General features: G+C 43.7%; 1 protein-coding gene across 4 annotated transcripts in view; it reads right to left on the bottom strand.

Annotated features, from left to right (window-relative positions):
• Positions 1-12,768, bottom strand: part of SPIRE1 (spire type actin nucleation factor 1) — a 125,373-nt gene extending 112,605 nt beyond the window's left edge. The window contains exons 1-3 of one of the 4 annotated variants that reach the window (XM_088524054.1): positions 12,398-12,768; positions 11,419-11,421; positions 1,737-1,771 (exon numbers count right to left, since the gene is read on the bottom strand). In XM_088524054.1, the coding sequence (XP_088380180.1) occupies positions 1,737-1,771; positions 11,419-11,421; positions 12,398-12,728 (369 nt within the window). In that variant the 5' untranslated portion in view covers positions 12,729-12,768. Of the gene's footprint in view, positions 1-1,736; positions 1,772-11,418; positions 11,422-12,397 lie in introns of those variants that run through there. The other 3 variants (XM_088524055.1, XM_088524056.1, XM_010221635.2) reach the window with 3 other exon arrangements.
• Between the last annotated feature and the right edge of the window lie 93 nt (positions 12,769-12,861).

Here is a 12,861-nt window from a genome sequence, read left to right as displayed (position 1 = left end):
CCTCACTCCTTCATTCACCTTTGAGATGGCAACAATGGAAAGAAGAGCCAATATGATAATGGTCACTGTGCGCCTTGGCAGAGACAATTTAAAATAAGTCTCTGTTCCACGTAAAATGTTAATTATCTTAAGTTTTCTTTCTAAATGTAGACAACAACATTAAAAACAATAAAAGAATCTTTCACCATGAAAGAAAACAAAGTAGAAAATATCTAAACAACTTTCATTAGACATTATTTGAAACAAACATTTTTACTTTCCCAAAGTGAAATGCTTAATTTTTTGCTAAAAATATTTTAACAGGGGTTTGCTAATATCTGCATTTTTTATGTTACGACCTATCATTACCTTCCCTAAAAGAAAAAAAATGCAAAGCACAATTGTAAACAATATTTATTATGCAAAGCAGATGACACACTAGATTAGCATATGTAAATTAGGCACCAAGTTGAAACAAAAGCAGGATGTATTCACTTCAGCTGAACTGGGTGAAGAGAAACAAAACATGCCCACTTCCAATTTCTGTACTTATATCAATTAGGAATTATTCCTTGCACTGTATTCTTTAGAAAGCACATTCCTATTTGATCATTAATACTTGCTAAAATATGGATGGAAGCATTTTACCCTTTGTGGTTGAATCAGCTATGTTTAAAACAGTCATTTTGATATAAAGTTTATCTGCATATAAACATTTTAGCAACAAAAATTTGTCACCTTCAAATGTATTTCTGATAAGAAACCAAACGTGTAGCTTGGCCCCATCTTCAGGCTTCAGGCCTGAGGCACTGATGGAAGAGTTAAAGCAAAAACTCTTTTACATTTCAAAGAAAGTTCAAAGGCAACAAAAAAGACTGCCCTGCAAAGGACACTGAAGCTGCATTTATTGCAGGACATATTTAGGGAACAGACTATATGATTACTCTGTATCATAATAAAAAAATTGTAATATAGTCCGTATCTTGTTTAACAGGAAAGTTTACCTAGTTCTTACTTGAATCTTGGATTAAACCTATGAACATCAAAATGATAGTCTGAACATTCTTACAGCACCAGTCACAGCTTAGTATTAAAAATACAGAGGCAAACTAGGGTCAAGATACACATTCAGCAGATTTAACAGAAATTTGTATTTCTATTTCAAATTCAGCAAACCATTGAATGATATTTCTTAGGCCCCGAAACATTGACAAGTGATAAACTAAAGGAAACACTGGAAGCATCTGAAATGAGGACATGAACAAGGCAACCTTAAAATTACTTGTATTCCACACTTGTGTCTGAATTCTTGGTAAATAGGTTGTCAAAAATTGCCCGACCATTCTGAAAATGTATTAAGTATTCATTCCACTGTTTACTAGTTCTGTCTAAAATCAGTGTACTGACAGATAGTTTAGCCAAGAGAAACTATCTAAAATAACATATGCTACTAAAGTGATATATTCTGAAGAAATCAAAGTTGAAAAAGTTTTTATTGGCCACCTGATATATCTCAAATCCTGGTTTTGGAAAAGCACATGGTCTTTTTTTCCTCTGTTTCTGAACGTGGAACTAAATATCCTGTAAGACAGTCTTATACAGTTATTAACACCAGTCATAAATACAATGCATGCTTCACCATAAAACTTTGCAATGATAACCCCATCCTAATAACATGCATTTTCCACTAAGGAGATAATGAGAGAGTGAGTTGAGCTAAATCAGCACCATCAGAAAACACAAAATACTGATCTTACCTCCATCTCTGTGCAAGGTAAATGGCCAGATTTATCTGTTAAAAAAAAAAAAAACAGATTATTTAAGTAAAAGTCAAGAGACAAATAAAACTAAACACCCGAGTCAGCTCTTTTTTAAGAAGTACTTACAAATAATTCTTTGGCCTTACTTCAATCACACACTTCAATAATATTGCTATTATACTCATCACAGAATTAGCAGTATGAAAAAGGCCCTGCCCTCTTTATTTGGATCCCTCACAATGTTCCCCTCTAAGAGGATCGTCTTTAATGCTTGGCTTCATTATTTAAATTGTATGATTGAAGTTCAGCCATGGAGGCAACATGAAAACATGTTAAATTAAGTAGCAGCAAACAATTAGGTCTAGAATAAAAAAAAAATACCGATAACTCATAAACCATGAAAAAGCCCAGTTTACTACTGCAGTATTAAAGAACTCAACAACTACATGAAGTTCAAGCAAGCAAAGTAGAAAACTTACTCTAAGTCCATCTTTGTCAATGTTTGCTTTTCCTCTGAGCCTGAAGAAGCTACTACACTTTGGAATTTATGCCATATAGAAAAACAACTTCTGAACTGTTTCTTCAAATTGAAGCCTCAATTTTGTCAAGACAAAAAATCATTTAGTTTAGAAGTGTTCATGGCTTGGCAGCTTATAAAAATAAGACTGAAATTTCACCTTATTATTAGGGAGGTACCATTTCACTAAATGCAGCAAGTCGATCATTTCATAGTGATATATTTACATCAGAGGAGCATGAAGTCATTCTGATGGGATGATTTTCTACTAAAAAGCGACGTTCAAGAAAATCAAATGCTCAACAGAGTCATATCTATTTCAAAGGGGAACTCTAAAACTGAGAAGCTCTAATATGAAAGCTCTGCACGTTGCTCAGGCAGCGTGCCCATGCTGGAAGCACGCGTTGCAGGTGACAGGCACCAGCCACCAGGCAGCCCGGCCGAGGACTCGGCTGCTGGCAATCGCTGGGAAGAGCCTGCAATTTGTAGTCCTAACGAGGAGGAGCGTTTTATCAGATTGCCCGGCGAGCTCCAGCAAGGGCAGCCAACTGGTTAGCATAAGGTTTGCATAGAGGAGCGCCAGGGCTGCCTTACCCTGTAAAATGGGCAAGGCATGCAAACCTGCTAGTGCTAGTGCTAAGTGCTAAGTCTCCCAAATAGAAGAGAGATGATTTTTTCACATTGAATTAGTCGCCTTGCCTTTGAAACTAAAGGTTAAACAGATCTTGAATGAGAATGGAGTATCCAACTAACACAGGGGAAATAGTTTTCCTCCATTTTGACCCAGTGCCAACAAAAGCTACATGCTCGGCACCAATGTTTCTTTGCAAAACAAACAGCAGGAGAGTGCCTTTAAAAAAGGCACCTTTTAAGTAACATATCATCATTTCAGGGTTGGACTAGATGATCTCTAGAGGTCCTTTCCAACCTCAACCATTCTGTGATTCTGTAATTCTGTTTCAAAAGGACCTGTGATTCTGGTTGAGCCACTTCATGATGCATTTAAGAGACTTTTTTTTTTTTTTTAGTTTAAAATGGTAACGTTTGTGAAATATAAAAGATTTATCAGAGAGACTTGCTTATTTTTTAACACTCTTTATGGTCGAAGGTTTATGAATTTTAAGAGCTATATTAAGAGCTTTTTCTGTCTGATAAACGAAAACACTCTGATTCACATCTGCCATGGGCTGATGAAACAGGAAAGCTGCCTAGTGGCTCCCCTCAGTAGTGCGGCCATGAAGCGTCCATCTCTGCACTTTAAAGCACTGCTCAGATCCTAAGGAACATCCTTTCACAACGTCTTAACCAAACCCTCAAGTACCAAACAAACCTGCCCAAGCCAAAGTGCCTAATGTGAACACCATACTTCTCCCACTCCCTCCCGATTCAGTTTGGATAAATCATTTTTTAAACTTTGATGAAAGAGGATTCTCAAGGAGAAGCAACTCAAGTCTGGGGAACGCTCATCATTTCATAGATGATGCTGCCAAAACTTACTCCTGATTTCAGAACAAATCATAATTCTTTTTTGCTGCTAGCATTCAGGAAGCAGATTAGGTTGGATTATTTATTCTGACCAACCTGTGACAAAACAGGAGAGGAGCAAGATTGACCCAACACTGCAAGGGGCAGCAGCCGTGCCACAACCGCCTGCGCTGGGGAGGGCAGGGGGAAGGACAAGCAGCCGTCCGGGCTCGCACAGCTCACAGGAGCCAGAGACACGATTCTAAACAAGCCCAAAGTACCGACGTCGAGTACGTTAATAACACACTGTGCGTTAGGGTAGTCCTTATGCCGCTCTCCCTTAATTGTAGCCCTTCGCTGGGCAGAGGATCCCGCTGCGCTGCCTGCAGTCACTCAGGAACCTTTCCTGGGGGAATTTTCCACTTTCTGAGATTTCTCCCACTTGCTTCCATCAGTGCTGAACTCAGTTCACCTCTGTAGAGCCCATGCAAACCAATGCATATTTACTCCTACTTACACTGCCTAGGAACAGATTTCTTTTCATCTGACAAGACTGAAAAAAGCAGAACCTTTTGAACATAGCCTAAGGTTTGCACTTTCCTAATTGCACTGGGAGATAAATAAATCCTAAAAAGTCTCCATTTATTCTCTTCATGAGCAGTACTAAGTGCTTTCTGGCAAATAGGTCAAGATTTACAAATGTGTTTCAGCTGCTACTTCTTAACACGGACTCATATTTCTCTAGACTTCACAAGCACCCAACTAAACACTAATCTGTGTAGGCTTTTCTTCATTCGTAAAGGCAAAAAATTAAAAGACAAATCACCGGTATTTTTCTATGACAACTTTCAAATAGTGACTAATCCTTTCACTACTGATAAACAGCAATATTGTCAGCTGCCAAGTTAGCTTCAACTTATAAACAACCTACTGCTTGCAAGATCAAATAATTTTTGACTCCCATGTTGTCGAAATGAAAAAAAAAAAAGGATGCAGTCAGGAGAGGGCTTTAAACTGGAGGTTTCCTGTACCTCTGAAAACAGTTTTCAATAAAGTGTAAAAGATACAAAAAAAAAAAACCAAACCTTAAAACACACTCTTTGCATTCTTTTTTGATCCCCTGAATTGAAATTTATTGGCATTTTGAGCCCCCAGCACGAGGAGTCATGCCAAACTTTCAGCAAGCACTTGGATACAGTGACTCATCGCTTCAGGCTGCTGCTGAGACACAGAAAAATAATTATTTTCACATGATCTAACTGAACAGCATTATAAAAAGATTATTCTCAATCCATCCATAGCCCTAGCCTCACTCAAGCACAATTTCCATGTCTCCCAAGCATTAATCCCAAGGAGTGTCATGTAAGTAAAGGGTCTTCACAGATTTGCAAATCAAAAAGAAAGCACACCTTCTACTGCTGCCAGTAACGAGAAGCACGCACTGAAAACCAAAATAAATAATTCAGCACATTCAAACGGACTGACACAGAATATTCATACGAAAGCACGCAGTATGCACAAAATATTTGTACTCCACAATCCTAAGAAAAGCTAAAATACAGAGGTGATGCTGTGGCTGTTGTTTCAACAGCAAACAGCGGCTCCGAGAGCCTCGCAGCTCAGAGCCTCAGAGCATCTTCCCAGCCTTCCTGTAGCATCCAAAATTCCTCTTTCTAGATCCTGGAGCGTTGCCTCAGCAGCACTCCGTACACAATCAAGGCCAAGAACCAAGGCAGAATCATCAGCACTGATTTTTGGATTTTCAGGCAGCAGCTTAATTGAACATGCACTGAGAATCACTTTGTGGGCAAGATTAACATGCTACTTGAATGGCACAGTCTCTTTCTGCAGTTCTGGGTGAAATAAGCCCATTATTTCCATGGTGGAGAGCCCCAGGTGCCTTCATGCAAGAGGGCCACTGCTGGAGGTGGCGGAAGAAGGGACATAAGGACTAATAGGAGGAGAGTAAGGGAGAATCTGGGAGTCATTATCTCAAGATTGACAAATTCAACAGTCTTTTGTCAGGCTCCCAAGTTAAGGATAAATTCAGTTTGGGTTTGCTGTCTGGCTCTTAGGGCCTCAAAGAGGTACGATAGCTTTTCTCAGCCCTTAAGGGAATGAGGAACTCCTTAAAAGAAAGAAAAAAAAAAGATTCAGACTCTCATTAGGAAGTTTCATTGCAGGAACTGGAGCATTATTTAGCAAATCTGACAAGACTTTCAATAAAAGAGGGAAGATTAGTACCAATGAAAGGGAAACAAGAAGAAAGCAAAGGCAGTTAAGCAGCATAAAGAAAACAGGCATACGTAAGGAGTAGAATTCAGAACTACATGGAGAGACAGCAAAATAATGACATGGCAGGAGGCAGCCAGGCTTTTGGCAGCGGATGGGTTCTTACAGGGTAAAGAGATGACAGAAATGCAAGGATGGAAAGAAATTTTAGCAAGTAAGAAGAAAAGGAAGAAAAGTGAAAATGACAGAGAAAAGTATAGGGAAAATGTGACGTAAGAGCTTGCAGACTGCAAAGAGAAGGTCAAGAAGAGTGAAAACCAGAGCAAGATTGGGTTAGAAGCATGCTATGCAGCCCCTCAAAGAGCAGCTAGCAGAGAGAGCACATTTTTAAGCAAAACATTTGGGCTTTGGAGCCCAACATCTCTCTCCTTTCAACTGTGAGATTAGAAGACAGCAAGAAGCAGAGCAAGTTTTTAGCAGCTCATTACTATCTGGATCTTACTCCTGACCATAGCATCAGACTACAGTCGGTGTTCTAGAAAGGAAGTGCCTCATTTTTTCAACTTGGGAAGAAAAAAAAGTGAGAAAGTCACAAGAAAGGGCAAGGAAAATTCTTAAGAGAGAAGTAACGGTTGCTAGACTGGAAGGAGGAGGCCAGGGCTTTTCTCATCATCATATCAGTCTTTTCACACCTTCACCTTTCTCTATTCAATTCATTTACAAGTAACCCCTGTACAGTACAAATGTAATACAATACCTAGTTGATTTACATATGACTTAGGTATCAATATCTAGTTGTGTTTTACAATAAATCTATATTAAAATCTATTTTATTTTTTTTCCAGATGAACTACCTTTACACTACTCTCCAAGATGTACTACAAATTCTTACCCTTGGTCTTGACCCATGCCTGCCATGCCCAAGCAAAGTGACTGGAAAAGCTGTAGCTCTGCCTACGTGCCGCTGCTCACTCTCCAAAACAAACCTGCAAGCTTACCTAGGAATCAAGTCAATCCAAGGCAAATACTGCAGGACAGATGCATCTCTAAGTGCTGCTTTACTCTATTCACAGCTGACACAAACTTCTGCAGATGCTTATTTAGATACTACACTAACTTGTCTCTTGCCTGTTCAGATATCATCTCCTCCCAAAAAGAGCATAAATGTTTCAAATGACATGAACTCTGAGTTCAAGGAAGCTCCTCTTTTTGTGTTATTCTAATAATATTCTCATTCATTCTGGAGCCACCTGCTTACTCTTTGCTTCAATGAACACTTGCTCACTTGCTGCAGAAATCTCACTCCATGGAAGTCACTGCCGGCTTCTGCCACCATATTTGACAGATGCAGAATTTCAAGCAGGTTACAACTTTCTAAGTTGGTAACACTTGCACTCCTGGCTCAGCCAAGAACTTTTACCCAGTGTTAATAAACTCTTAGAAGTCAATTAAAAAAAAAAAAAAAAGTAGCTCTCTGATAACTTTTCCTGTACTTTGGCTATATCTTTACAGACTTGTATACACACTGTACAAACTGAATCATCCTCTTCCTTTTAACGCGCATACTACTCAATCACACACTCATATCCTAGGTATCTCTGTGTGTCATACAAGCTACCCTGGGGTTTTATTAGGAATGCAGCAATACTATTTTTGTCTCCTTGCTGGATCCAGTGCTGTAATGTAATAAAATAATTCACAAACAAAGAGACAATACCGTTCGGTTTTAACAGAGATTATGGGGAAAAAAAAAAAAAAAAAAACCACTTTCCCTGCTCTTACAGGATGGATTCATGGCCAACTTAGAGCCAGGTTGTTCCATTCCTTTAATGCTCTCATCACCTCATGTTTTCACAACGGCCAGAGCCCTCCTGCAGCCTTGGCAGACGCAGCCTGGTCCTGTTGTAGCTCATTCCCCCTGCCTGTTGCTCTGAGGACACCTCTGCGCCCGAGTGCCCCTTGGAGGCCTCCCCTCGCACCCATTGCACCACACAGAGCTGCCGCCTTCATTCGCAAGGTCCCTCAGGCTGCCCCAGTCCTACCCATTCACTGGGTATGGTGTGCTCAGGGTCACCTGCGGGCAGCTCCTGAAGCTGGACTACTACCTTCTAGGAGCAGCTTTGCTCTTTGTCCTGTGAAGCCCCTTATATACAATACACTAGCTCCCTGCAAATACAGCAACACCATGACAGGAATCTTTTTTCCCCACTCTTCCAGCACCGTCAATAACAACAACTGCAATTTGACTTTTATTTCTGCAGCAACATGTTTGCTGCACTATTCAAGTACAACCCCAATAAATTACATGTTATGACTGGTGAAGTCACGGTGAACTTCTAGATCCCACAGCTCCTCAAATATTTTCCAGCTATGGTTAAAGCTGTTCCTTGCTTGAAGATTTTCCTTAGGATCAAAGGTATATTTCAGACAACACCAAATTAGCCCTTGTTGTCTTCATTGCCTACTCACCAGCTTTTGCATACACACATGCAAACACAGTAGCGAGGTCAGGCAGCACAGCTGGTAACTGCCTTGCATGTGTTTTGTGCAGACACTTAAGAATATTTTTGCCAAAAACAACACTGTGTTGGAATTTTTTCTTTATTTTTCTCCTCCCCAGGCAGAGTTGTACGCAGTTCCTTGACGGGCTCCCTCATACTGCCAGGGAAGCCACGTACTTCCCTGCGCGCAGGATGCGCCAGCATTAGCCATGATTGGAAACCTTCCAGTTTACCCTTCTGTACTGGGAACAACACTAATCACAGAAAGCTTAACACAAATAAGGTCTAAGCTCTCTCTCCTTCACAGCTCAGATAGTCGAGTGGACAGAAATAAAACTCACTCAGATTAACCCACTGAGATCTTCTCTACTGCCCAGTGCCATTTTCTTCCTACCTTGACTTCCATCATTACCATGGACATCTTAAAACTCCTAAAAGAAGACGGTGAGGTTGAAAACATTGGACCTTGTTATCTTTATATATAGATATTTTTGAATGCACTAGAACAAAATCAAAATTGAGAATATTTAATTAAAAGTTAATTTTAGAAGTAGTATTTGTCATAGCACAGTAGTACCAGTTCTGAAATTTGAACAGCAAAAGAAGCTACTCTTATCCATCATCTTTCAAAAGGGCCAGCAAAATCAGAAGTAAGCGTGACTACATTCATTTCCCTCTAAAAACCTCTGTATTTTCCCCCAGCACCGTTTGTGAGACTGACACATGAGAACATGGCTTCATGTGTAGGAACTAAATCAGCATTTATTTGCCCTATCCTCCTGCGTGCTGCCTTCCAACACCAGCTCACACAAGGCTCTGAGAAAGCCACAGAACTCATTAAAGCTGCCCAAACGACATAGGCCCTTTCTGTCCGGCACATCTCGCCCTCTGAAAGGCCCCGTGCAGTCAGCTCCTCTGTGATCATTCAGATGCAAAGCCAGGATACGCTGTGCATCGCACCCTCCCTCTGCCCACCTGGCAGATCTCCAAGAGAAGAGTCTGCAGGGGGCTTCATTTCGAGAGAAGCAGCAGCGATTTCCCCTTTGCCTCCTCCTCGGGGGCTGGTGGAGGGTGCAAGCGAAGGGCGCCGGGCCTCCACGCGGAGACAAGCTCTCCAGAGGAGAGGGAAGGCCCAGGCGCGCTGCCTTCTTCATACTGAACTGCTGAACTCCTTCAGAAGCAGCATCTGACACTTCACTTGACACCACTGCTGGGTATTTTACTCTTCTGGGGGTTTTTTTTGTTTCTTTGTTTTGCTTTTTGATATTCATATAAAATTAACTATTTGATAGAGCATATTCTGCACTATATGTCCAGTTTCAGCCTATATCTCCAATTTCATCTTGGGAATTTCCAGCAACCCACGTCTCCGTGGCATTTCAACGTCCGGCAGCATGTACAATGATTCATGCTAATGTGACCACAGCAAACCCTTCACTTCTTGCATATTCATGCTTACTACAGGTCAGGCAAAATGAGTCGGTTTGCAAGGCGCTATGAAGGCAGCTCTTTAGAAGTGTCTCCGAAGCAAATTCTGTGACCCAGCTGCATCTTCCCCTGCATCGGGCCGAGCTCTCCTGACAGGCATGAGCGATCACATCGCTCCCCGCGGCCCCAACAAAGCCCCAATGTTCCCTGCCCAGAGACACCATTCTCTGGGGACTCCTTTATGCGCCCACACAGGAGGCTATTGTTTACAGAGAGGGAAACCAAGGGCCACCGTTTGTCTCTGTGCATTGGCCAACCCTATAGACCAACCTACAGCTACGCATTTTTTACATGTGTAATGAAATAAATAGTTTTGCAGGCGAGACTGTTAACCCGCAGAGCGCCTGCTGCTCTAACCAGCCTTCCAACAGAGGCTGCTTGAGAAAAAAAGGCAGGAAAACAACTACCACGAATCCTGCCCCTTGCAAGGGTTTCAAATGTCACATAACATAAATGTTCCCAAGAAGGCCAACCATGGATAATATTTTAATTCTGAATATCTTTCTTTAATCAAAGCCTAACTGTTTTTCTAAGAAAATAAGATAACAGAATACTAATAGAGTGTGGAGATAAAACTGAAAAGAAGATCTGAGAATTATTCTCTGTTTCTGGCTAACGAGCAGGATTCAACTTCAAGGTTGTTTTCCTGTCCCAGATATCATCTTTGTTTCCTACCTCAAGGACATTCTCATCCATTTTTAGGTGTTTTTTAACTTGGAATTTCAAGTATTGCACACTAAAGTATCCTCTCTATCTACCAAACCCGTACTTCTATTTAAGGCAACTTCAGTTTCTATCTCAAGAGTAAAATTATTGCTGACAGCCAGCTCCAGGGCCTGTGCTACCCTATACTGCTCCCAAGCCATAGCAGCAGGGCAACGGGTCTTACTAATCTTCCTGCGATCCAGCAGGATACGTGAGCACAAGAATAACTTTGCTTTGAAGAGGCTCGAGCCGAAACTGGCTCCGAACGCCCATGAATCACCAGCTGAGGACACCGCAGCGAGCAATAAGGCAAAGAGAACTGAAATGGTTCGAAGGTAACGACAAGCAGCGAGCCTATGGCCAGCTCTTCACTGTTCCTCATGGTGAATTAGCAGCGGTCTCTGCATCGTGAATATGGAGCTTCCCAATGCAAAACACCAGCAATTTCCACAAAAACAGTCTGAAAGCCTCCTGACTGGAATCGCGTTTGTTTTGTGCTGCCGACAGTTAATTCCTCCAACGCCCAGAATCTTTGGAAAAACTCCATTAAGGCTGAGCAAGAGCCTATATCGCAGAAACGCGCTCAAAGTAGGAAGTGTCGGGAAGACTGGAGAACCCGGGAGCAATATAAGCACAGATATGTGATATTAAGTGATGCACAAGAAAACACATACAGAAGAGGTTTAAAAAAAAAAAAAAAAGGAAGATGTAAGGAAAAACAGAGAGTTTAGGTCTTGCTTATATAAAATTTAAATGTGTTATCAAGATAAACCAGCTAGCACATGCTAACTAAAACATTTTAAAGATTAATGCAGGTGCAACACGCAGCTTTAACACACACTAGGCATGTTGGTGATGAGCCTGAACCCTACGTCCAACCACCTTCCCAGAAGTCATTGAAGAAGCATTCCAATAAGAAACAGAAGAAGGCTGCAAAGAGCAGAGAAACCATGACAACAGCAAGCAAAGTGTAGCCTTTCCACGGGATTCCTAGAACAAGGGAGATGAAGAAGCCCGATACCATCTGGAAACACGGTGAGGAAGCGCAGCACACAACAAGCAGCGCGTATCTCTTCCGTGTTCCCGTGCCATGCAGATGCCTTGCTTGGGAAAAGTATTTCCCCCATCACCTCTGGCTGTTGGGCTGACATTAATTTTCTTTTTTTTTTTTCTTTTTTTTTTTTTAATCGAGTATTATAGCGTGAGGAAAGCACGTCGGATCACACTGAAATGAAAACCATCATTGCACTCGTTTGAGTAACACGGCAGCATTGCGCCCATCTTCCCTTCCCTGTGTTTTGGTAGCCGCACGTACCACTAGCCCCAAACGGGATTACTCTAAATCTCCGACGAAAGGTTTCCCAGGCCGGCGCTCTATTAAAAGCCTTCGCTAATTTGCAGCGCCAGACACCTCGCCCATGTCCTAAATGCCGAGGGCTCCCTAATCCCATTTTGAGAAGTCGGCATCGCCTTCTGCTCCGCATTAACGTTTAAGTCTCCGTGACTGAACCTGGGCGGTCAGCGGGGACCGCCGCCAACCGCGGGCCGCCTCATCGCGACCTTTAGCTCCTTTCCACAATCGGGGCCACGACGGCCACCAAAAAGCGCTCCTTGCGACACGGGCCGGCCGCGGCGCAGAGATGCTGCGGAGCAGCAGCGGCCCCTGCTCTATCCCTCCCCGCGCAGGCAGCGCCGCGCGGCCCCGCTCCTCCCCCGGCCGCGCCGAGGCGGCGGCTCCGCGGCGCCCGTACCTTGGTCGGGCGGCGGCGCCGGGGGCTCCGCGCGCTCCAGGGTGACGGCGCCGTCCCGCCACACGCGCAGCTGGGCGGGCGCGGCGGGGCCGCGGCGGGCGCGGGCCGGCGGCGCGGCGGGCCCGCGGCGGGCGCGCAGCGCGGCGCAGCACTGGTAGCACACGGCCCACGCCTGCTCCTCGTTGATGGGCTGGTTGTAGAGGCGCAGGATCTCCTCGAGCGACAGCGCCTCCGGCTGCCCCCCGCCGCCGCCGCCGCCGTCCTCCTCGTCCTCGGCGCGGCGGGAGGCGCCGGGCCGCGGCTCGGGGCCGCGCTCCGCCGGCAGCGCCATCGCCAGCCGCCTCAGCTGCTGCTGCCGCGGCCGCCCGGAGCCGCCGTGCTCATCCTCCCCCGCGCCGCGAGTGCCACCGGGGCGGGCGGCGGGAGGAGCAGCGCCCGGGCCGCCCGCGCTGCCGCCGCTGCTG

Source organism: Tinamus guttatus, unplaced genomic scaffold (genome assembly GCF_059628265.1).
Source record: "Tinamus guttatus ecotype Peru unplaced genomic scaffold, ASM5962826v1 Tinamus_guttatus_pri_ptg000203l, whole genome shotgun sequence".
Taxonomy (NCBI): Eukaryota; Metazoa; Chordata; class Aves; order Tinamiformes; family Tinamidae; genus Tinamus; species Tinamus guttatus.
The sequence above is the reverse complement of the archived record's forward strand: the minus strand, read 5'-3'. Positions and strand labels throughout refer to the sequence as shown.